General features: G+C 25.5%; 2 protein-coding genes across 2 annotated transcripts; one reads left to right on the top strand and one right to left on the bottom strand.

Moving 5' to 3' along the window:
* Nucleotides 1-1358: 1358 nt before the first annotated feature.
* Nucleotides 1359-2808, top strand: LOC145840734 (uncharacterized). Its single transcript, XM_082948061.1, has 2 exons — nucleotides 1359-1536; nucleotides 2170-2808. The coding sequence occupies exons 1-2, from the start codon at nucleotides 1359-1361 to the stop codon at nucleotides 2442-2444; spliced, it is 453 nt and encodes a 150-aa protein (XP_082804187.1). The 3' UTR covers nucleotides 2445-2808.
* Nucleotides 2809-12948: 10140 nt separating this feature from the next.
* Nucleotides 12949-24794, bottom strand: LOC145840190 (cytoplasmic dynein 1 intermediate chain 2-like). The gene is made up of 15 exons (XM_082947359.1): nucleotides 24671-24794; nucleotides 24243-24339; nucleotides 23139-23220; nucleotides 21988-22106; nucleotides 20592-20702; nucleotides 19893-20046; nucleotides 19365-19464; nucleotides 18800-18906; nucleotides 18332-18494; nucleotides 16964-17077; nucleotides 16603-16736; nucleotides 16259-16403; nucleotides 15316-15452; nucleotides 14451-14557; nucleotides 12949-13568 (listed from the first exon to the last, which is right to left on the bottom strand). The coding sequence occupies exons 1-15, from the start codon at nucleotides 24770-24772 to the stop codon at nucleotides 13417-13419; spliced, it is 1824 nt and encodes a 607-aa protein (XP_082803485.1). The 5' UTR covers nucleotides 24773-24794; the 3' UTR covers nucleotides 12949-13416.
* Between the last annotated feature and the right edge of the window lie 1430 nt (nucleotides 24795-26224).

Genomic DNA, 26224 nt, shown 5'->3' with positions numbered 1-26224 from the left:
GATTGTTTTAATCTAAATGGCTTAATTTAATTAAAAAAAAAGTCTTTCAAGTCTTCACAATTTTTTTCTATTTCATTTGTTATGAATTTAATTAGATAACTGTTTCAAAAAAGAAGATCCTTTGTTCTATCTATTTCTAGGTTCTATAGTTCTTCTGACACTAATATTTTGTTTCTGATGAGCAAATGTCTGATCAAGTTTTTCTTCCATGATTGCGGGGTACAAGAGTTAAAATTTAATAGAACATCTGTGTATGACGATTTCTTGTAAATTGAGGTAGTAGATTTGTTCTCTTCCAGTTTAACACTTTAGTCAAGAAATGGAAGTTAAATTGATGTACTTGATTCCATTGTGAAAACAAGATCTTGATGTAGAATATTTAATTTTTGATTGAATTCATTTGTCAATTTTTCATTTGAGAAGATAGTAAAAATGTTGTCTACACACCTCTTGTACATTTTAGGTCGGATTTCATTTAAGAGTCTTGTTTCTAATTTGCTGACGAACCAATTGGCCAAAAGCGGGGCCAATGGCGATCCCATAGATAGTCGATCTATTTGTTTGAATACTTGATTATTGAAGCAGAAAATGCTCTGTGAGCAAGTTTTTAGTTCTTGAACACTGTTTTTGTTTTTTTTGATTTTGTGAATATTGAAAAATTTTCATTTGAATATACGTCGTCTGCTACCATGTTTATTGTTTCCTCTAATGAACACATATAGACTTTTTATTTCAAAGGTACTACAAACATCATTTTTTGTAGATTTATGATGTTTAAAGACTTCATAAATTCAATATTCTAATTAGTTATCAATTTAAATTTTAGTAACGGTTTAACTTGATTTTCAAACCACTTGCACAAACTGTGTTCTGTCGTTCCTATTGCTGATAAGACTGGTCGAAGTGGACAGTCTGTTATATGATTTTTAGCCATTTCAATTGCATGTGTAAATTTCTGCAGCTTTGTTGGTGTATCATATTTTTTATTTATAAAACACTAAAAAATTAACAATATTTTCTCTAGCACCAACAAATATCTGTACAGTATCATATTTGCCAGAACAACAACCAAAAATAAAGAGTTCTATTTATTTTGCTTTTGACAATATGCACTGCCTGTCATTTTAACTTAATTGAGTATTCAAAGATACATATTTTAATGTAAAATGAAATAAACTCAAACAAAACCTACAAAATCATTTAAAAAATAGAGTTTTTAGTATTAACAATACACATATTTACAATAGTTTGTTAGGCTTGTATTTTTAAATTTTTACCATAAACATTTTTGCTGTAGAGCTCTGTTTAACATAGTTTTATTTTCTATAAAAACAAACACACAGCAAAATTTAAACGTAATGTTAGTTGAAGTGAAATGCATAAAGCGGGGCTTGTATTTCGAGAAACTAAACTACAAGGGAGCCACCGAAGTGCATTATTATCCACCAGGTGTAAAGAAAATAATTAAGACTCCCCAAGAGTTCAAAAATCACTTTGGTGAGAACATCAACATGTCTAAAATGGACTTTTATGAAGGTGAAACTATATTTTTAATATTTTACAAATTAAAGCTGTTATTGTTTATTTTTTAATAACATATTTTTGTTTTTATTTTATTAAATTTTGTTCTTACAGAATTTTTAAAGTATTGCAAGGAACACTTCCTGAAAGTTTTGGGTAGCTATCTCAAAAAACGTAGGAGAAGATAGATTATTATAAAGTAGTCTTTTTTTTGCTGTTTTAGTTTTCGCCTCCCATAAGGAAACTATTGTTGCCTCCGAATTTAACCTGCCCTATCTCATATTTTTTTGATCTTTTAAAATATGTAAAATGCATCTGGTAGCTCAGCTAAAACTCTAAAAATTAAAATCAAGTTGCGAAAACAGTGATATACCCCCACCCCTATGCCCTTAAATAAAATTTAACAAATGATTAGGAATTAATTTTTGTTTAATACTTGAAAGCAAACAGGTTTAGTAATTATTATTTTAAGTAGACAACTTTCACTGTTTACATTTCACCTTGAGCAACCTATAAAATTATTAAAGAGTATTGCTACAGAAACTTAACTACCATTTATAATTACACGATACAAAAATTAAAATGGCAGAAAATTGAGTTTATTTGACATTTTTTAAACTGAAATATAAAACCACGCTTACCAAACAGGGAGATGCAAGAAGGTCTACTGCAGGTTGTGCGACTCAACACACCACCCCAAGACAAAGTTCGTTGTCAACGGCAACGTGTACGTGGATTTCCACACCCACCTCACCCTGCACAGGAACACGGTGAAAAGGAAGATGGAGGGCAAGCACAAGGTGGAGGTGAAGAGAAGAAGGAGCGGTGAATCGGCGGGAAACAGCAGCATGGACGTCAAAGTTAAGGAGGAGAAAATTGAGATCAAGGAGGAAGTAGTGGAGATTAAAGAAGAGGTGTTGTAAATATTTGAATAAGTTTTTGTTTTTAAATGCAATATGAGTGTTGGTAACTTTGATTTGTATACTAAAGTTTAAGGTCGGTGTGGTTTATTTGGAAAACTTTTTAAGTTTGTTGTTGAGAAAAAACATTGTCTTATTTAGGTAATCTAAAGTAAACTACATTTTTAAAGTTAAAGTAATTAAAAAAGACTCATGTTTCTAATGTATAATTTATATACCAGACGATTATATCTTCTATTAATGTTACATGTATAGGTTATAAATTAAAAACTTTAAATGAAAATACATTAATAAAAATAGATAAAGGGTTGTTAGTTTTTGAATTTTGTTAAGAAACAGCATATTTTAGATTAAGTAAGGTTTATAGTTTCCCGAATGTATATTAAATACAAAATAATAAATAAATACAATAAATTTAAATTTAATAAATGTAATAAATTAATTAATATTTAAAGTACAAATGAATATTTTTATTCCACCTTTTTATTCCACCTTAATTAATTAGTGTTTATGTAAAAGTAGTGTAAAAGTGTTTATTGTCTAAAGAGATTAAAATTGGTTGTGTAATTTTTTTAAATTTATGTTATTTTTATTTTAAAAGTTTGCTCAAGTTTATTGAAAAGTTTAATTTCTCTTTGAAATACACAAAGGTTTTTTCATTTATTTTTAAATATCATGTTTGACACTTTTTATTAATTTAAATTTTTAAATCAAACACTCGAAATTTTAATTTCTCACACAAAATATTTTAAATTATTTTGTTTAAATATAATGTTTAGCAATTTTTTTAAAGGGTTAAATTTTATAATCAGACGCTTTAAAACTTTCTCACACAAATTATTGACGTTAGAGTATTTTATAATCATTTTGAACGTGATGTTTATTTCTAATTTAAATATTTAATATTTGATTGAATACATACGTATTTGTTGAATATATGTTAATAAAAAATTTATAAAAAAATTTTTTGGTATAAAAAAAAAGTTAATATTTGCGGTACAATTATGTACATATTCGCTTTTTTTTTTTAAACCTGTTTATTTCAAGCTTATAAGCAGCAACTAACATCATTAATCACTTTCTAAAAATTATAAAATTTTAAGTCGTCATTAGTTAAATAAAACCATCGTTTGTCAGTTAAAGTTATTTTTTGTGAAAGTATACATCAATATTTATTTTTACAGCTACTTTTTGATAATGCGTATTTTTGTTTCAACTTAATTTTTTGAACTATTTGTTTTAAATGTACTTTTATACAACAACACAAATTAAGCCTGCCTGAGTTAAAAACGCTAAAAAACAGCAAAATTCAAAGAATATTTAAACCTTATTACACATTAAAGTTTTTTATAGAAGTCTGTAGGGCAAGTACACAAATTTTTTAATTCATCATGGTGTAATTCAAAATTTATTTCTTTAAATTTCTGACTTGTTGTTTTGTTTATAAAAGATTCAATAAAAAAGCTTTTTATTGTACTTGAGTTTTTTTTATGTAAAAATAAGTTCAATTTTTTGTTTGGTTACATTTAAAATGGTTAAATTTAAATACCAAACTGTTTTCAGAAACTAATAAATACATGAACATTCGTAAAATTTTTGTTGAAGTTATGTTGCATTTTTTTACGAAGTATAGAAAGCGAAAAATCGATTTGTGAGAACAAACTTACTTAAATTTTATCAGTTATTTTTACTAGAAACTATAACGTTTCATACATAACTAGCTAATAGCGTTACATAAAATATTTCTTGTGAGCAAAAATTTTGACCTGACTTGCGTTCAAGCAGCTTTTCATAAAAACTTGAAATAGTGATGATTAAGTAAAATTTCAAGTTACAAAAAGTATTTTTCATAAGCAAATATTAATAACTTGACTTATACTTGAGTAGTTTTTCATGAAGAAATAAATAGCATAAAACAAATTATAAGTAATATAATATCTAAGTATATTTTCACGAATACGTGAAATATTTGAAAATTAAGTAAAAATTCAACTTACGCAACATATTTCTTGTAAACATAATAATGAAATACTTGAAATTTTTCTTTGAAATATATGTATAAATTACTATATTAAAAGTATTTTCGATTTTAATTTACGCTTAATTTTTTTTTTTCTTCAAAAATTTATAGTTTTAGTACCTATTTAAATTATTATAATAGTTTTTCAATTAAGTTCTAAAGTTAATTTTATGCGCAAGTTATTAAGTTGCATGAGCATTTCTTAGAACAACTATTTTTGATGTTTATCATACCATGCTTCAACATCTAAATGTTTAAACACATGTTTATTGTGTTTAAATTTATTTTTGAAAATATTTCTACCTGAAGTATAGCATTACCTAAAGTGTTTCATAAAAACTAATTTAGTAATAAATAAATAATTACACACAACTGTTATTTTACATATTTTAGTATAATATTTCGTACACGATAGTAGCAACTCAAATTAGGTGATAACAATAATATACCAATAACAATTATTTCTGTTAGTTTTTAAAAAGTAAGTGAGCAAGAAATTAGTATTTTCCCAAAATAAAGCTGAATGGATTTTTTTTAATAAAATCAGGTGTGAATTTGAGTTTAGGGTCTTTTACTTAGTAACGGGAAAAACCTCCTAGATTGTATAGGAAAAAGTCTTCCGTTATTTAAAACAGTTGTAGTAATTGTTGTTTAACTACAATTTAAAAATGAAAATATGATAAAATAAGCTTTGATTAAGGTCTAGCGATTATATAACAGCCTAATTGTAACTAATTATCCCGAAAGATTTTTTTTTAAGTAGAGTTAGAGCTTAAAAATTTTATACTTAAGTGTAAAATAAAGAAACTTAGATTTAATAAAAAGTAGTGATAATAAGTTTTCAATCTGTTATACTAAATATCTATCAACTAAGTTATACTAAAATGCAATAAAGTCAAATTAAACTGACATAAAACTATAAAATCAAGTTAAACAAAGATAAATAAGCGAAACTGTTTTCAAATCAACAACTAAATAACTATACTAAAACCGAAGTTAAGAACATGTTTAAAAATATTAACACAAAAAAATCACTGTTACTTGCTTCACACAACTATTTTTAAGCACAAATTTTGGCCCGCGTAATAACTACTAACTTGACTGGCCGGGTCCTGTCCTTATGTCCATAATGAAGACAAAACTAAAGCAACATATTGAAAAATTATTTTCTCTATTTTTTATTTAGTCGAAGTTTCTTTATTTTACACTTAAAGCTTAAATATAAAATAAATTACGTTATTCTAGTTCAGGGCAGGTTTTAATTTTGCCTCACTAGGATGGTCTTGCAGAGTTCAATATTTTTTAGAAATGCGCTTCTAGTAAACTGAAAGAAATTCAATAAAACTTAAAACTTAAAAAGAACTATATTAAGCATTTAAAACTTTAATTTCTGTCAATTTGATAAACTTAAATGTTAGTTCTGATTTATAATGTAGTTTTAAATTTGAAGAACTATAAGTTTCAAGAACAAACTTACTTAATAAAGTGTTCTACTTTGAATATTTTATCATTTAATTCGGGTAATGGCATATAAATATTACCCTTATAAATAAAGTTTGAACACTTACTTCAGTTTATTCTGTTTTAAACTATTTTTTTGAATTTAGTTATAGTTAGTTAAGTATATTTTAAATATCTAAAACTTTTTAAATGAAGGGATAAGTTAAGACTTATGTTTGTATAAAAAATGAACAGAACTTTAAAGTAAGATTTCATTCTAAACTGTTAGCTATTTCTTTAATCATATTTATAAAACATATTACGGGAACTTTCTATATTTGACTTGTTAAATCTTTCACAAAGTTCAAACAAATATTCAAAAGTAGTTATGGTTTTGATGTTTAACAAACACTGAATCAATCAAAAATTATTCGTTGGTTCGTTTTATTTAAAAAACATTAATATCATAATAATTATAAGATGTAACGTTAAAAGGCGTTAAATCCTGGAGATCCTGATAAGCTAAGCTTATCGGAATAAATACCACAGATGTTCTGGTGCTAAAACTTTATTTCAACTAACGGCGTTTCACTGCTCTCAAATAAATTTAAGAACAGATTTACGGAGTCTTTAATATATTAACACACATTAGAAAAAAAAAGCAGAAAAAGCATGTAAAATTATGTATAGTGTTTATGTAGGTAAATACTTCCGATACAGGTAGTTTAAAGGATATATATGCTAACCATAAACATACTTTTTAAAATATAAATAAAAAACAAAGCACGCGTTTATCGGATTATGTCTGGAGCTTTTTTCACAGGTACGGTAAAAGGCCAAACATGGAGTGGAGTATTGTTTCAAAGATCAAACATGCATCCAACGGAGTAAGTAGAATTTCCCCAACTTGCAATACAGAAAGAGCAGTAATTGCAGCAGAAGATAAAGACCTACTTCTGAATAAGCGGCAAGATTTATCGAATATTTGTCCCCACAACCGACGATTCTACTTTAAATAACTCTGTCTACTTATGTACTAATTTATTTCACAACACTCACATTACAATTACATACACTTGCAAGCTTAATACTTCATGTTTTTAAGCTGTATAAATTATTGACCAATTTGTTAAATTTATTATGACGTAATATTTCTGCACAACTCAATTTTATTTTCATTTTAAAAACTTGCCTATTCTTAGAGCTTTTTGAGGTTAGTGCCAACTTTTATTAAATTTGAACTTTTTGTAGACAATTTTATAATTTTATGTTTTTATCCCAAACTTTGTTTTTAAACCATAAAGTTCATTTATAGTTACTACCTACATAAACACTATACATAATTTTACATGCTTTTTCTGCTTTTTTTTCTAATGTATGTTAATATATTATAGACTCCGTAGATCTGTTCTTAAATTTATTTGAGAGCAGTGAAACGTCGTTAGTTGAAATGAAGTTTTAGCACAAGAAAATCTTTGGTATCATAACAATTATTATTATGTGATTATCATTTCTTTTTAATACTGTAAGCATAAATGATTTTCAATAAAAATAACTTTCATTATGTTTGAAATGGTATGCCATTGCATATAAATAACGAAAATATCTCGAAAAAACATGATTGAAAACTATTGAAAAGTTAAAGTGATCTTAAATTAAATATATATTCAATCTTTAATTAAAAAATTTACTTAGTATGAATAAAACTTTTTTAAATGATAAATGTTTTTTTATAGCACAGCTGTCGAATTTATTATTTATTAATTTTCTGTAAGAGGTTTTGGATAACTCTTATGTCTAATTTTTAGCACATAATAAATAAAAAAGTATATATATCTAATACGATATGAATTCCCCACCAAAAATAACAACCAAATAAAAACGTTGTTCACAAACATCAGCATTCATATTATTTATATTGTTAAGATATTTAAGAATTTAGAGTTGCACAGAATGACAAATTTATAAATACAATGCTGCAAGTGAGATACTCGATTTTTTGTATCTGATGTTTTGTATCTAATTTATTTAAATTAATCAAAACTATAAACGATTAAGAACATGCTTCAATGACGCAAAAATGAAGACAAGCCTACAAAGGAAAAGTAAACTAAAATAAACACATCTAAGGGTGGTGAAGGTGAATTTTTTGTATTATTGTCTTTATAAGTTTTTTTAAATTACCTTTACAGAAAAATACTCAAGAGTGTTCAGATCGTTAACTATAATTAATAGCAGAACATATTTTTTTCTGTATACATCAAAAAAATTTGTAATTGAGTTAAATCAACAGCGGAGCACTTAGGTTATAACAATAATTGTTAAACAAATGAATATATGTTCACCAAGAACATTTGTTTGTTACGTCACTAGAAGATATAAAGAGGTATCAAAACTGTGTATACTTATTTCTGTTAACAAATCAGCAACAAAAACAATGCTCATGTATTTACAATAGGGTTGTCGTGGACAAGACAGTAGATCAGGGTTTACCAAACTTTTTTATCAAATGGTTCCCTTTTAAGTAATTTAAAAAGCTATGGCCCCTTGTACCAACATTACTCAAAAACAACCGTTGAAAACTGTTAAGACCTTGTTTAATTTTGTTTCCTCATCATTATCAACTCAGGAATACCTAGTGTAAGTTTGAAATTATGACCTCATGGCCCTCCCTTTGGCCCCTTTGTTGCTCATGGCCTTCAAAAATTTCTGTCATGGCCCTCAAGGGGTCTAAGACTTGGTTCATGGAAAGCCTTGCAGTAGATTGTATCCTTGGTGTATGGTTCGATAACCGAAAGGTTTTTTTAAGCGGTCCTTAATTTTTTGAGCGCTTACCTTTTTTTGAATTAACAATGTGACCTAGTGTAAATATTTCTGCAAAATAAATTGTGAAGCTATGTTCTGGATAGTAACAACACGTTTCAGTTTATAACTACAGAAAGAGTTCTTTTAACCAATTACAAAGTCTTTGTTAAAGTAATGTATTAGGATGTTATATACTTCAACTAAACAGTAAATTTATTCATACTTGCTTATTTATTTGTTTTTATATATTGTTGTTTATTTGACATTCTAAATATTTTTTAGGAATACAACACTAAGTAAGATTAAAAAGTACAACATAAATGTAAAAGAAAAGAGTAATTGGTACTTGAAACATTAAAGTCTCATTTGTGTAGCTTGTTTTGAGTTATAGTTTATACAATTTAAATAAGCACTTTGTATTTTAAAAATATATTGAAAGCAAGGCTTAATAATATTGTCAAAGTATTTGATTTATAAAAAAGTCTTGAAACTAATTGACTACTTTACACAAAACTCTAGTAAAATAAATCATATCTTATAATTCATTTACTTGTACTTATTGAAAATAATGTACTTATGTGTTAAGTTGTTCGTAGAAGAAAAAGCTGATGCAACCCAACATTTATTTAAACTTTTTATTTAACTAAACTCTATATGTGTTGTTTTCAAAGTTTTGTGACATTTTTTGCGCTACGTAAAAAAGTATTTTAGAGTTCTGCTTGCTTTGAAACTTTGCAAATTAATTGAGAGAGCTAAGTTATAAATAAATTAAAGACGTAATATAAAACAAAGTAAGAACGACATACTACGACTTGCGGGTTAGATCGGGCCCAAGGCGTGTTGTTTAGCTTTTAAACAATTTTTTTCTAAAACAAACATTTACGAGTTCTTTTTAGTTTAATTGTAAGTAATTATTAATGTTTGTATACATACAATTTTGATACAGTTTTTATTTTATACAGTACGAAATCAGTGTATGTTTCAAAATTACAACATCCTCAGTAGACTTTTTGTATTAAAATTAGCATTTTACTAATAAAATAAGTCCTGTAACAAAGCACAAGTTAATTTAAATTTTCACACCAATCTCATCTTGTATCAAAAATTTTATTCATCCAGCTAAATTTATACCTTAATGAAATAGAAACATATTTTAATTTCCTTCTAAAAGTCAATAAAGTTGTTTATGATATAAAACTATGCTTGATTGGAAACGAAGTTTTTCTACAACACTTTGTTTCTAATAAAAAACAACTATTAAGAATAACAACCCTTTTGTTTTATACATATTGTGTACGTTTGCTATTTCAAGATGAACTAGTCCTTAAACCTTTTACCTAAATTTTACACAAAAGTCAATTGATCTTTGTTAATATTTATGTCTTTGTTTGATAAAAAATAGATAAAATTTATGAAACAGATAAAATAAAACTTTCTAACAAATTTATAAACTATGTATTTTATCTGAAGAAAACTTGTTATATATGCATATTCACTTTTTAGTAAGTTTTGTGTGTGCATAATTTTTTTTATTTTAAGTTAAATATTTTTATAAATATATCTAATTTTTTTAAACGCAATAAAAAAAGTTAGTATACTTTCAAAAAATTTATCTTTTATGTTTTAAATTGTTGAGACACTTTATAGTTTTAAATGTAATTAAATTATAAACATAGTAGATTGAGTGAAAGTAAAATTTCTTTATTTTGTTTTACATATTTTTTAAATGATAAATTGTAAAATGACAAAGTAGAACTTTTAAATAATGATGCTTTAACAAAAGGTCTTTATGAAACTTATACAAACCAAAAAAAAACATAAATACACTAGATAAACTAACACTTTCAAGATTTTTGACTAGTTTATTTTTAAGTTATTTAAAGATGTGTGGGTTTAAAGATTGTTTAATAAAAGTAAAACTGATGATTATTAAATTAAAGATCAGATTAATACAGGACTGTTTTATTCATGTATATAAGTCGTTGTAATAGATTACAGACTACATGATAAAACAGTCCAATTTAGAAGAATAAAATTAATAGTTTGACCTAACGTACTAGTTAATACAGGAAGTACTTATAAGCAATTTACTGTAAGAAAGTTATTATTATCAGTAAATATGAATAATATTTTTGGTATGAAAACTTTAATGAAGTATTTGCAAACTTCAAACATACAATTTTTATATCTTTTTCAACTAACAGAAGAAACTAACCATTTGCTAGTTGTTTTTTTTTAATTTTTTAAAGAATCACTGCATCTAAAAATAATTTTAATATTGTTGTTTTAGTTCTATTCATAAGACTTTTAAGGTTAGCACTTAGACAAAATTATTATTAAATTTATACTTAAAGTTTGAAATTGTAGTTAAAAAATCTTTATCTATCTTACAACTTATCTAGTTTGTAGAAATACCTTTATTTAGTATTTATGCTTTTTAATTACAACAGATTAATATATTTCTTCATTAAACTATTAGTAATAAGTTATAAACACCAAAAAATATTAGGCTTGAACTTTGATAATAACTTTTTTAATTGAAGAAATTTAAGCGGATATTTTTTTAAAATTATTCAGACAATTGCAGTTTACCTGTATAAACCTGTTTTATATTAAATGTTTTAAAGTTCAAAATATAAAGAATAAAATGTTAACTTATTTTTATACAAAAGTTAGTTTTTCAATCATTTTCCTTCCAAAACAGCCCTTTTTTGATTAAAATTGCCCCCACTAATTACAAAAAGTATCTAGTGTGAGTTTTGGTAAGTTGACCTTGGGTAAGTTGTGCCTAAAAACTTTTTTTTCTGCTTTCCATTGCAAATTTTAAAACAGTCTAAGTTTCAAATTTCTCGTGAAAAGTATCCCGTTAAAGTACAAAAGTTATAAAGAACAAAATATTAACTTATTTTAATATAAATAGTAAATTTTTTAACTAAAAATGTATGTTTTAAATGTATGTTATGCATTGCTTTGTTAAATAAACATTATTGAACACAACTACTACTAGAGTGTTATGATTATTGAACAGTTAATTCTTATTTGTATTTATAAAATAAAAATTATCCCTTAACCCAGACTACATCGCTACCCCGTAATCGCCTTTTTACTATTCACGCCCCCTCCCCCTTTGCACTTTATCGCCTCCTAGCTTGCTTAGATGGACTCAAAGGAAAAACACTTTAGATGGCCTGATGACACACTTTAGGGAAACCCTGTTATGAATGCAGACTATATACAGGGTTGTCATCTGTTTTTGGCAAGTTTTCAAAATTTCCTCCAGGTTTTTGTGTCTATTTTTAGTTTAAAATCAAGTTTAAAGTAAAAAAATAGTGTTAAATAGTATAAAAACGTTAAAAAGATACCGTAAAGCTACTTTAAAAGTGGTTTAAAAAAAAAAAAATTTTGATGATGACAAATTTAATTAATCTATATGATAGATTTTTTGTGCCAAATCAGAATTCTACTACTTAACATGTTAAAGTAGATAAAACTCTAGGATTTTAGTAATTTTTGTTCAAAATTCCAGGTTTTTTTTTAATTTCTGAAATTCAAGGTTTTTCCATGATTTTTGGAAACCCTGTATGTACAACAAAGAGTGATCAAAATTGTGAATACAACTTATATATAATAACATACTACATAATAAGTTATTATAAGTTGAATTACTTATCTAAATTTGCATTTAATAGTAGTCATTCATTAAAACAAAATACAAGTGAATTATTTTATTTATCAAGCATGCCGTAAAAACATTATAAAAATCAATAACTACAAATAAAAACTCTTAATATTGTTTTCAAAGAAATGAGTTACTATAACCATGAAACCTTATAATAGCAAGCACATAAAATATTTATACATGTACACTGTTAATAAAACTAGTTTAAAAATAAATGTTTAAAAAGCGTATGTAAAAATTATTTTTATTTTTATAAAACTCAGTAAAAGATAGATGAAAAAAAAACTAAAACTTCTTCAAAATTACTAAACCCAATAATTCATGGTATACACAGTCATTTTAATAAAAAATAAAAATTTCAAATGAACAAGTAAATTTGGTCTATTTACAACATTAATATATCAATAAAGAACATAAAAAACCATTTATCTTTCAATTAATAAAGCTTAAATAGAATTTTTTGTAGCACCTGAAGTTTAAATTTATAAATTTAAGTTCAAATTACTACGAAACGAATATTGGTAAAACCAATTTGAAATTAATAAATAGATTAATATTATATATAACGAAGTCTATATAGATTTTAACGCAAAAAAATAAAATGGTTTAACTACCAGAACAGGCATTAAAAAAATAATGTAAACTACAAGAACTTTTGTTCAATAATTGATTTTTTTAGAGTAATTAAGTTTAGTTTACAAAAAAATGAAATATCTTTTAACAATGAAAACATTTTTATTTTCAGTAACAGTTTTGTAATACTACTGAAAATCAATTTTTAATTACAAAAGTTGTAATCATAATTTCAAAATATTTTAAATTTTTTTTTAATGGTTTTTATTATAAAAGTATAACAACTTTGAAAAGTTTGCAAAGCAATTATAAAATTTATTGAATAATGTTTCATCTCATTAAGTCATATTTACTTTTTATTGTCTGATATTTTAAATTTTTAATCAAAAAAGATTTAAAACTGTTTAAAACAATTCCAAAAAATCGTTAAAATTAAATAATTTTACCAACTCATCAACTCAGTAACCCCCACTGGTGGTTACAATTTTGCTCGATTCACTTTCCTCGATGTTCCGGTTCCTGATATCGTTCAGTGTTCTGGCAGTACGGTTCCATTCGTCGTTGCGTGGAGTAGATATCTGATCACCAACCTCGTATAAGTGCACGTTACCTATAAAAAGTAAACATTAATTTTTATTATTTGCGTATTTACTATCTGAACTAATTTTTAGGGGACTCGTCAAAATCCACCCGCGTTCAAATTCAAGAGCCGCTTACTGATCGAGGGTAAGGGTAAGGGATAAGTGAAAAATAAATAAAAAACAAATTAAAAAATGTAAAAAACATATAAAATAAATTAATTAATAAAGAAAATATTTTTTTAAATCGGGTGGATTTTGAACGCGGGTGAATTTTGATAGCATACCAATTTTTAGTACTTATCAATGTTCTTATTTGGTCACCTACCTCGTATAATGGAAATTACCTGCGAAGGAGTTTTAAAGGTGTATATAGTATGTTTCACAAACAAACTGCACACAAGTAAAGCTTAAAAGGTAACAATCAAGCAATGAGTGTAAAAGAGCGTTACCTGTAGAGAAATCTAAGTACAGGTGTTCCCATCACTTCTTAAAAGCTTTTTAAATTGTAAAAAAGTTTTAAATTCATGATTTTGAACACTAGTGGGAAATGTGCTTTGTTAGCTTACTTTTCTAGCCAAAGACTACTAGTGGACACTAATTATCAGTGTAAAAAACATATTTGTAAAAGTACACGGAAAAAATAAGATACAAGCTTTTTATGATGAAAATTTATAAATTTATGTATATAGCAAAACCAGTGACTTCATAGGTAAATTTTGTACTTTTAGGACTTGATATTAGAAGTTATTGGTCGTACCTTATGTTAAATATGTATAAATAGCATAATAATTTATGCTAAAATGTAAGTATATTTTCAAATAATACATTACAGATACGAACATGTAACAAAACAGAACAATACCAAGTATTGATTGACCATTATTTTATATTATAAATAACAAAAAACGAACCAATAGAATCAGCAACAGAAATTTGATTTCCTTTTTCGTTCCATCTCAACTTGTTAGCTGCTACTTGGTTGCTTATTTTAGTGTTAACCAATGGTTCTTCCAAATCACTGTATAAATAATTTATTAGTGCTTAGTTTAAAAAAATTTTTATAATAGTTTTATTGTTCAATTTATTTTAGTGCTTGCTAATGTCTTCTTCTAAGTCACTGTATAAATATTTGATTGCATACTATTTTAATAAATACAAAAATTTCATAAATTTGATTGTTTGTTTTAATGTTTATTATTAGTGATTCTTTTAAGTCACGTAAAAGAAGCTTTGTTTATTTTAAAAAATTCACAGTTGTTTAAATATTAATCTTTTTATTTACTAAATATATCTCAAGTAACTGGAAAGAGGTAAATATTTTAATTTGGTAGCTAGTACCAGTTTATACTTTTAGAGAGTTTATTAAATAAACAATCCTAAATGAGCAGCTAAACACAGTTTAAATTTGTTTTTTTTAATTTGACAATTCTTACTAGTATTTTAATTACTAAATTAAAAAAATATAAATTTCTATAACAACTTACTGATGCATATTAACTAACAATAATAACCTAATAGTTACAACATACTTATTAATATTCAAAACATCCAAAATATCATTACAATAAACACTTGCAAATAAATTAATCATATTTACAGTAAACAAATTATTATATATTAGGTTTTATAAAACCATTTGAAAATAAAACGTATATAAAATACTTATTAAATATTAATTAATTATTAATTCAATTAATTATTAATTCCAAACATCCAATTTTCCAGTACAATCTACACTTTAAAATAAATATTTTTTTAAAATATAAACAAACAAACTTATTAATATTCCAGACATCCAAATTTCCAGTACAATCAACTGAAGCAAATAACGCAGGATTGGTTGGTGACCACTTGACATCAAATACTGAATCATTTCTATCATCGAATGAATGGATGCATTTCTTTTGCTGGTCCTAAAATGATAATTTTTAGTAAAACAAAGTTATTGTTCAATAAGTCTTTAAAAATGATAGTCCAGGAGCAATGCTTTATTGTTCAATAAATCACATAGAAAAAATTTAATTATAATTTAAGAAATTTTGTATAGTGAGCTATCTTAAGTCGTAGATAATTAAAACAATGAAAGAGTACTAAGAAAGGGTTCATCATATAATTTTATTGTTCATTAAGAAAATGTTATGTATTAATTAGGCTCTTGAAACACATTTTCTGTCTAAGATTAAAAAGAAAGTTTTGTCAAGTTTGCTAAACTTATGTTTGCTTACTTTTAATTACATAATTTTGTATCTAATAATTAATAAAAAACCAAATGTGTACACACCTATCTTTTTATGGAGCAAAAATGTAAATAACCGACAACTCAAAAAAGTACACTATTTTTACTTGTTAACTGCTCATAATTAAACAGTTATTATATAATCTAATAAGTGTATGCGTATCTTCCTCAAAATTTAAAAAAGTTTTTTTGAAAACATTGTTGGTGTTAATCAAAACAAAATAAACAACCAAAATAAACATAGTAAACCACAACTTGATTATTGATACAAAAATACATTTAAAATAATTAAAATATTAGTTTATATAACTAATTAAATATAATTAAATTTGTATATAAACATATTTAAATAACAATAAAATACCAACCTTAATAGACCACAACTTGATGATTAAAAAAATATATATTAAAATTTAATTCTTAAATCAGTTCATCTTTAAAATATAATTCCAATATATATACTATATTAAACAAAAAACCAACCTTAATAGACCACAACTTGATAGTCCAGTCAAATGAAGATGTGACGAAAATGTGTGAGAAATCCATTTGAGAAGTCGACTTGTTGAAATCGATTCCGCTGATTGGTCCTGAGTGGCCCTCATAGTACTCAGATATACCAGTTTTACTGTGGGGGATTTTATTTATACATTAAGAAATATAAATAATTAAAATTAGTTGCTTAAACTAAAAAACAACAAGTTTATCATTAGCATGGTTTATTTGGGATATAGTTGAAATTTAAACAATTGAAACAGTTATAATTTTAAGTAAAAGCAAAATATAAACTAGTATCCCTGGTATAGCGATTAAAACAGTTTACCAACCTTCCGTGCCTGCAAGCGGTGTAAACGGCTCCATCTTCAGAACCAACGACGAAATTGTTGACATTGTTCGGTTGAAATGACATGCAGGTTACCGGGACATTCTTCGATTGCTTGTGCGTCATTTCAAATGCTTCCTAATTAATTAAATTACTATTAAAATAAGATATTATGTTAACCAAGTCATAAGCTTTATTTCATAAGCGCTTTCTATGGGAATAAGCTAAATTTAATTATTAAATTAAAACTTAATAAGCAGAATCAGACATCAAGAAATTTTATGCTAAAAATTCTAGTCGATTTGTATACAATGTCAAAAATATATTATCAAATATAATTTTTATAGAAATATACAAAATTTTACCAGCGGTTGAGACAACATATCCAAACTCCACGAGCAAACTCTACCATCGTTCGAAATTGTCATCAAATTATTAGCGTTTTGTGATCCTACTGTGTCAATACAGTATACTGGATGCTATAAAAAATATTATAAATAAAAAAATATTCTGATTGTCATCAAGTTATTTGCATTTTGTGACCCTACTGTGTCAATGCAGTTTACTGGATGCTATAAAAAATATTATAAATAAAAAAATATTCTGATTGTCATCAAATTATTTGCATTTTGTGACCCTACTGTGTCTATGCAGTATACTGGATGCTATAAAAATATTTATAAAATATTAGTACTAATAAAATAATAAGTATTTTAAGGCCATAGGGGGGGGGTCCACTTTGTTTTTTACAACTTGATCTTATTTTGTAGAATTTAATCTGAGCTATCAGACACTTTTAACCGCTTAAAAAACTCAAAGTAACTTTTGAGATATAAGCGATCAAAGAAAGGGCGTTCAATAGGTTCTTTATGGAAGGCGAAAACTAAAAATGCAAAAAAGACTATTTCACTAAAAATCTATCTCCTCCTTCATTTTTTGAGTAATCTTTCTCAAATTTATACAGAATGTGTATCATTAAACTTTAAAGAGATCTATTGTAGGAATTTTTTTAATTTTGAGTAAAAAAAAAATTATTGTCAAAAAACTACCCTTTTTTTTAGTTTTTTGTGGATAAAATTTTTGTTTTTCAAAATTTCAAAAATTCCAACATTCAGATTCTTCAAAATATTAAAAGGAACATTTCCTGAAAATTTGAAGTCTCTAGGTCCAAAAATGAAGGAGGAGATAGGTTTTTGGTGAATTTTAAAATTTCCGAGAAAATTGAACCCAAAAAATTTGCGGTCGATACGTTTATACTGGAAAATTTTTACAAAAAGTTAAATATCTCAAAAGTTAAATGATATTTTTGAATTCTATAAAAACTGGCTTATAGTTTGTACTTAAAGCTTTCATATAAAAGCCAAAGTTAATTTTAGTAAAAAAAATTGTTAGACCCCCCCTATGGCCTTAACTGTCATCAAATAATTTGCATTTTGAGAACCAACAATATCAACTTAGTATACTGGATGCTATAAAAAATATTTGCAAATCGTAAATTTTTTCTTTACAAATTGTCATCAAGTTATGTAAATTTTGAGACCATACTGAGCCAACACAGTATACTTAGTGTTAGAAAAAATAATTATAAAACAGTATTATTTTTATATACTTACAAAGCTTAAGTTTTTAAACTTTTGAGAGTTTAAATATACACCTTTTTATAAGTCATTAAAATAATATTTAAAACTATATGATTTTACATTGCATATTTGTTATCAATTAGCCAAACGTACAGTATGAGCAGAAGTAGACAACTTGCTCCTCTGAGCGGTTCTTCTGCTGCTTCTGTTGTCCCAAACAACAATCTGACCTGAATAAGTTCCACCAACCACCAAATTGGGGTGGTATTTGGCGAAACAAGATGCTGTAACACTTGATTGGCAGTGGAACCTGTGTCTGTTTAAAATAGAAGTAATTGAATTTTTCATAAATACTGGTACTAATATTTTGCAAAATATTTACTGATGATTTACAGTGAAAGAAACCTGTGTCTATAATAAAAAAATAACATTTGTTGTAGGAAAATACTTATATGAAAGATAAGAAGTTAGGACATTTTTGTCAGAGGAGTATGTGTCTGTTTGTGAAAAGTTTTTGCTGACTTCAGTTTTAGTTCGTTTTAGATTGTTTTGCATATTTGATATTTCTATTATTTAAAACAAACTAATAATTGTAGTTTTATATAATTAGTCTTTATTTACTCAGGAGTTGTAGTCTTATATTTGCTGTTCCACACCAAAACCAGGCCTTCAGGATCGTAAATTGATTCCTCAGAATTTCCGTAGCCGGCCATGCATAACTCCGGGTGCTGTGTGACGTAATAATACGATTTAAATGACGAAATAATTAGTACTGATAATTAATACATTAATAAATATAACGTAAATTAAAAGTACCTTTGATAATTAAAAGTAAAATTTTATGTCTATATTTATGTTATAATTTAATATTATTTATTATTCAGAAACAATACAAATTACAAATATATAAGGTATATAATTTAACAATATAATTTATGTATGCAAAAATTCGAGTGCAGATTCATTCAAAAATGGTGTTATCAACCATAATAACTTTTAAATACTATAATAAACAAAAGCTTCACAATAATAATAGAGATTCACAAGCTTTCCAATGCAATTAAACTATATAAATTTTATTATGCATACACTATATAATAAATAAGCTTATTAAATAACACTTATATCCAGTTATCCAGTTAAATAACAATTTTTTAAATTATTAAAACCAAATAATATTAATTACATGCACACTCCAATCCAATGACGTAACAATCCTTCTTTTAGTCCATCTTTCGTCGGAAAACATTCTATTCAACGTCAATTTCATACTTTTGTCAACTTCACTGTAAAATAATAACATTTGATATATTTAAGCTTCACTTTTGACCAATTAACATAGTTATAAAATTTTGCTATATATTCTATTCAACGTCTATTTCATTCCTTTGTCAACTTTACTATAAAATAATTTTGTTTTCATTTTAGATACAGTATCTAAAATATATCTGGCTAAAAATTAATGCAATTTTATAAAAGATTACAAAGTTTCAATGTGTTTATTTTAAATTATCTCTCTATACAAAAAATTACTGAAACACTCAAAAACATCAAAATTAACATTATAGTTTATTTTTATGCAAATACAGTGGTTAAAACCATGTGAAAATATAATGTTTACAAAAGGTCCTAAAATATTTTATTTTTAAAAGACTATATAAGTAAAATTTTAACTGTTAAATAATAAATAAAAAACATTACAACTATAAATCACCTGTTTTCTTCAATTTTTGAGTCGTATTCAGTGAACAAGTCAATCTTTTCACTTAGGACCCTCTCAATAAACTTTGATGATTTTCCAATAAAATTCAAATAATTTTCACTTGATTCAATCGAAACCTTCTCATCTTGAGACAACTCGCGAAGCACTGTTTGTTTTCAGTATTAATTTTTGTTATTTTAATGTTTAGATATTTATGGTTTTAAATGTACGTGAGAAAATTAACTTTTTTTTGAAATTAAGTAAATGTTTTGCAAGAAAAAAGTAATAACAAACAAAATAAAAAGAAACGGCTTAAAACTTGTCAAACTAGTAAAATTTTTGCAGATTAGTAGTAGAACAACTTAGAACATTTTTAGATTGAAAAACTTTAGTTATCTAAATCGTTGTTAAGTATTTTTTTATTTTACTTATATTAGAATGTCATTGTTATGTTGTTTTTTAAACTCTACCGAGCTCTTGTTTTTATTTTATATTTAACCTACCAAGAGAAATTTATATTATCTTTGTTCTTTTAAGAGCACGACTCATAGCCCATTTTGGCCCTTAGCATGACTATTATTATTAGAGCAATTATATCCAAATGTTTTATTAAATACCTTTATCAAGTACATGTGTTTGTTATTATTATTACATTAGCTTATTATAATATTTATTCTAATTAATTATTATTAATATCATTTTATAAAATACCTTTATCAAGTTCCTGTTTCTTTTCATTATCACTATCAGAGTCTTCAGCAATTTTTCTGATTTCAGAAACAACTTCTTCAGTTGCCACCTGTTCCATTTTCTCGAATTCGTCTGTGTAAAAATCAAACATGTGAACTAAATATTTACATGGTATATATATACTATAGTTTTTGTTTAATAATTTATTGTATGTAAAAAATAAAAGTTGGTATGTTGATTACTACTTCTTGCTTAATTTTCTCGAATTCGTCTGTGTAAAACTTAATTTTTATGTAAACATTATGAAAGTTGTTTTCAAAAAAAATTAAATAATTTCATAAGTTACTACTTATTTCATTCTCTTGAAATGTAAAAGTTAAACATATGAGTGAATTATTTACATGATATAAATACAAATTTACAAACTAAATACATATAAAAATTTGAACAGGGCTGAACAGTAAAGTAAAAGTTTGTATGTAAAAATATAAAAGTTTTATGGAATGTTAATTACTACATCTTACTTAATTTTCTCGAATTTATCTGTGTAAAATTTTACATATAAACTAAATATTTACATGCTATATGTATGATACTGTACTATTGTGCTTGATTTTATCATAAGCTACTAGTTCAACTTACTCAAGTTATCTGAATAAACAATAATTTGCATAAATAGTAATCTAATATTTTAGATATTTTGTAGGCTGTACTGTACAGTATGTGTTAGAAAAATACACTACTTATGGTATAAAGTGTTTGGTACGTAGCTAATAAAAAACTTTTAAATTAAAACATACAAACATCTTTATTTAAAAAAAGTCCTTACATTCAAAATTTAGTTGAATAATTAATAATTTTTGTTTCTCTAGAGCAGGGTTTAACAGTTTTTTTTAAGGCCGCCAAAAAGAAACTATAAAAGCTATGGCGTCTACCAACAAGATTTCTCAAAAAACTTCCATTAAAACCGCATAAGATTTATTTTGGTCATCATCATCGCCTCTAGAATATCTAGTGCAAGTTTCAAATTATGGTGTCATGGCCAACCTATGGCCCTTATACTGCTCAAGGCCCCTTTGTTGCTTATGACCACTGACCACTTGGTTCAGTTTGGGAAACCTTTAGAGCAACAATTAACAAATTACTTATTCAAAATATTAAATGTTCTGATTCTTATTGAATAGTAATAGTTTAAGTTTCTTTGGTAAAAACTTAAAAAACAATTGAAATATCTAACCTTCGGACTCAACTTGAGTAGTAATAGTTTTCTTTATGTATGAACAGTAAATAACAAATTCATTTAAAATATTAGAAAATAATTAAAACATTAAACCTTCTGATTCAACTTGTGTAGTAATAGTTTGAGTTTCTTTAGTGTATGAAACATTTAATCAATTAATTATTCAAAATATCAAACCTTCTGATTCAACTTGGGTAGTGATAGTTTGAGTTTCTTTGGTGTATGAAACAGTCTCTTTAGGAGCAATACTGGTAGTTGAGACTTTACTGAATTCCAATGCTTTCACACGTACTTGCCTGTTAGAAATATTATATATTTAAATTTATCTATGATCATTCTTACACTTTACTGTTAAAAATTAAAAATCTTTCTTTTATGCTAATCTATAAATTTTAGCTAGGTGGTGATACTAAGATTAAGTGAACAAATAAAGTTCAAACAAGATATCATAACTGTTACAACAAATGATTGATTTGAACATTTAGCACCATAAAATATGAATTAAGGTTTAATATTACTAAAAGAACAATAACATAACAGTAACCTATAACTATATCAAAGTTTATAACATAATAATCACAGAAAGTTAACTCAATGTGATCACAAACATAAAAAAAGACAGAGTTAAAAAAAATCTAGAATGAACTACAACAAAAAACAACATTTGTTAATGAAAATTGTTTAGAAATAACTGTCAGTAAACTTACAACAAAGAAAAACACAATTTCTCTTTCTAAGAGCATTTATGTACGCACAACAGACTGTTGATGACTCTGATTTTAATAGTACAACAAATGATGAGTACAACAACACTACTTGATTTTCACAACAAAAAATCAAAATAAGTTACCAACTATCTGGTCTAATATGCATTCTAGCAAAAAAAAACAAAGGATCCTGGTACTATAAGTTAACAAGCAACATTTGTGCACAGACAATTTACAACAAATTACAATATATTTACCAGGTTTCTTCCTCATCGCATACCAGTTCAACTAAACTTGCATCCGGATCCCAATCCAAACTAGCCAATCAGAGTGCAGTAAAATAAATGTTAGCCAATTAGAAAATGTAAAAAAATGAATATTGTCCATTTAAAACAGTATGTTTATCATAATGAATCGAATAAAAGACACCAAGTTTAAAGAACTAATATTCAAAATTTTAGTTTTTTTATTTTGATGGAACAAATTGTCTCATGTATAAACATAAATAACTTTTATTGTAACAAAGTCTGTACTTATGTAAGAAATCAAACACAGCTACTGTTTAAAGCAAAATCAAGTGTCAACAACAACGCATGCATTAGTATGTTGCAAACAATTTACCTTGGTGGGAGGCCGCTGGAACTTTCCTGATTGGAAGTTGCTTGTTGGACTTGAGCTTGTTCGGCTGGCTTTGATGGAACAACTGTTTTGAAAAAGTTAAAAAATTTAGAGAAGGTAAAAATAAAGAACTTGTAAAAAGTTATTTTGCTTTTTTAAGACCTTAATCAGTCGTTTATACCGGCTTCAATATCTAACAGGGTGTAACAACTAATTAAGAAACTGACAAAAAAATTATAAGAGTTTGGTCTGCTGTTTTTAAAAATATCAAACTATAAAAATTTGGATAGCTTACCAACATTTTAAGGCTATGGGGTTCCTACATATTTTATTTACTAAAAGTAACATTGGGTATTATATGAAAGTTTGAAGTACAAACTACAAGTCAGTTTCTATAAAATAAAAATCTTATATTTTGAGATAATGTAATTTTTATAAAAAGTTTCATGATACAAACGTGTAGACCACAAGTTTTTTGGAGTCAATTTTCTCAGAAACTAAAAAAGAATATAAAACTCTATCTTCTCCTTCATTTTTTGAGCTAGAGACCTAAAACTTTCAGAAAACGTTCTTTTTATAGTTTAAAATACTTTGAATATTGCGATTTTAACAATATTATAAAATAAAAATTTAAGATAAAAAACAAAAAAAAAGGTGTTTTTTTTTTAATATTGTTTTTCTAATTTTAAAAATTACTTTATTTAATCTTTTTAAAACTTAGTAATAGACTTGCTGTGAAAGTTTGAAGAAGATTGCTTAAAAAATGAAGGTGGAGATAGATTTTTTAGTAAAATGTCTTTTTTTTGCGTTTTTAGTTTGCACCTTCCATAAGGAACCTATTGAGGTCACCAACTTTGATTGCTCAAATCTCAAAAACTACTTTAAATTTTTTCAAGCGGTTAAAAATATCTGATAGCTCAGATAAAACTCAATAAAATAAGGTCAACTTTAAAAATTACAGTGGATCTTCTATGCCTTTGAGCTAATTGATATATAAAACAAAAAACTAATTACATGAACTTTGTGTTAGTAGGAGCTTCAGTAAAATATATTGTTTATTAAACAAAAACATAAACATCAACATTTATAATTCATTTAATATTTTACCTTTAGTAGGTACTTCAGATAATCCCATTTGGCTTAACAGATTTTCAGTGGCCTTGCGTTTCTCTTCCAAACCAGACTTGACCTGAACTACTTCATCCTATCAAAGTTTCAGTACTATTATATATAACTATTTTGTAACAAACATACAAGTAAACCTTTTTCTTTTAATTAAGAAATTTTTTTATTGATATACTTAATTATTTTTGTAAAACAAGTTTTTTTTGAAATTTGTCATCAATAAATATTTTTTTACAAAACCCTGAAGTATTAAATTAAAAAGTCATGATAGTTTTAAAATTAATATAATTGTAAGTGGTAAATTAAATAAAAACTAGGTAGTATCAAATCTCATATATTTTGTAGCATAATACATATAATGAACAATAGAATATAAGTCTGATTTTTTATTATATAAGTACAAAACTAACATCTTTTTTAGCAGGCAACTTCTTCATCTTTTCAGCTCTCAGCTTGGCCAGCCTGGCCTTTTTGGCTTCCAATAATGCTTTTCTTTCCGCTTTGTCAGCCATAATGTATATATTTGTACAAATATCTGACTATAAAATAATTAATAGAATTTGAAATGAAAATTACAAAGTTTTTAATACAATACAATTTATTAAGATATTTTCGAATTCCAATAAAGCTATTCTCTCTGCTTTGTCAGCCATAATGTATATACTTTTACAAATTTTTAAATATAATACTGTATTAATATAATGTAAAACTTAAAATCTTCTAGTCTAATATAATATTGTTTTGTATATATAATTGACAATTTTGTTAGTAGTAATATATAACTAAAGTTCTTAGTTTTGTTGGAACCAAAAGAAAACTGTTTTTCTAATCGGTATTGAATTGAAAAATAATGATAAATTTTATCAACATTGCATATAATTTTACAACAACTTATATCAAAATTAGAAATTTATCATACTTGTTATAATAGTTTCTTAGAAATTTAAAAATCATAGCAACTTAATGAACTTTAAATACATTTTACTAAAACAGTTTTTTCAAAAATTGAAGCTTTTCTGAGTACATTAGGTTAAGATGTATGTAGTTATTAGGGCAACTCTCTAAAGTTCAATTATTATTAAATAACTTATACTTGTTCTTTCTCAAGTTTTTGTCGGTTTTTAAAGAAAAGCTAAAACATTTTAAGAATATAACTACGAGATTTGTCGAATTCGAAAAAAATCAAGAAACAATTTTGAGTAAATAAAACTTGAGTAGTTTTTTTACTTTTATTAAATTGAGGTTATTTTACTCATTTTTATTCAAGTTATTTATTTTACTTGTGTTAATATACAGGACACTAAGAGACTGGAATACAATTTGTTCAAAACATTCAGAAAAACTTCCTCAAAAAACTCAAGGTCTTTAAAAGTAAAAAAAATCTCAAAAGGTAGATTTTTTAAATTTCAAATAAAGAATTTGCAAAACAAAAAAAAATTGCAAAGCAGAAAACAAAATTCAACAACAAAAAATAATTGTATAAATTGTATTGTATAGTTTATACTTAAACATTTCATATAAGAGCCAATAATGATTTATGGATACACAAATTTTCGATAACCCCATGGTCATATGTTTAATTTATAGAAATTGCTATTATTATTATTTAGTTTTAACTTTAGTTAACACTTGCTAAACTATATTAGCTACAGAATAATTTATATTTTTTAGATGTTGTTAGGACTTTTAAAAGTTTAAAAGTAATTTTGGTTATACCAAAACACTGTGATATTTTCAATTTTATAGAGTTTTTAAAATTCAAATATCAAGTTCTCATATTATATGTTGTAAAATTGAATATATGTTATTGTAATATATGGTGTAACATGTATATACCATAAACAAGAATATATTATAAGAAAATGTTTTTTATTTTGATTAAGCCGCTCAACTAAAAATTATTGTTGTTTGGTTGAATGCTGTTAAAAATAGATGGGATGAGATGGTTTTTTTAATTAACATTG

This window comes from Thalia democratica, chromosome 7 (assembly GCF_965202585.1).
Source record: "Thalia democratica chromosome 7, ktThaDemo2.hap1.1, whole genome shotgun sequence".
Taxonomy (NCBI): domain Eukaryota; kingdom Metazoa; phylum Chordata; class Thaliacea; order Salpida; family Salpidae; genus Thalia; species Thalia democratica.
Note: the sequence above shows the minus strand (reverse complement) of the source record. Positions and strands in the feature narration are given on the sequence as shown.

Coding starts and splice junctions, on each gene's coding strand:
- LOC145840734 (XM_082948061.1), top strand. CDS start 1,359: ATGTTAGTTGAAGTGAAATGCATAAAGCGGGGCTTGTATTTCGAGAAA. Junction 1,537..2,169: donor TAAAATGGACTTTTATGAAG/GTGAAACTATAT, acceptor CTTACCAAACAG/GGAGATGCAAGAAGGTCTAC.
- LOC145840190 (XM_082947359.1), bottom strand. CDS start 24,772: ATGGCTGACAAAGCGGAAAGAAAAGCATTATTGGAAGCCAAAAAGGCC. Junction 22,107..23,138: donor TCCAGCGGCCTCCCACCAAG/GTAAATTGTTTG, acceptor TATTTCTAACAG/GCAAGTACGTGTGAAAGCAT. Junction 16,737..16,963: donor ATATGTTGTCTCAACCGCTG/GTAAAATTTTGT, acceptor TTAATTAATTAG/GAAGCATTTGAAATGACGCA.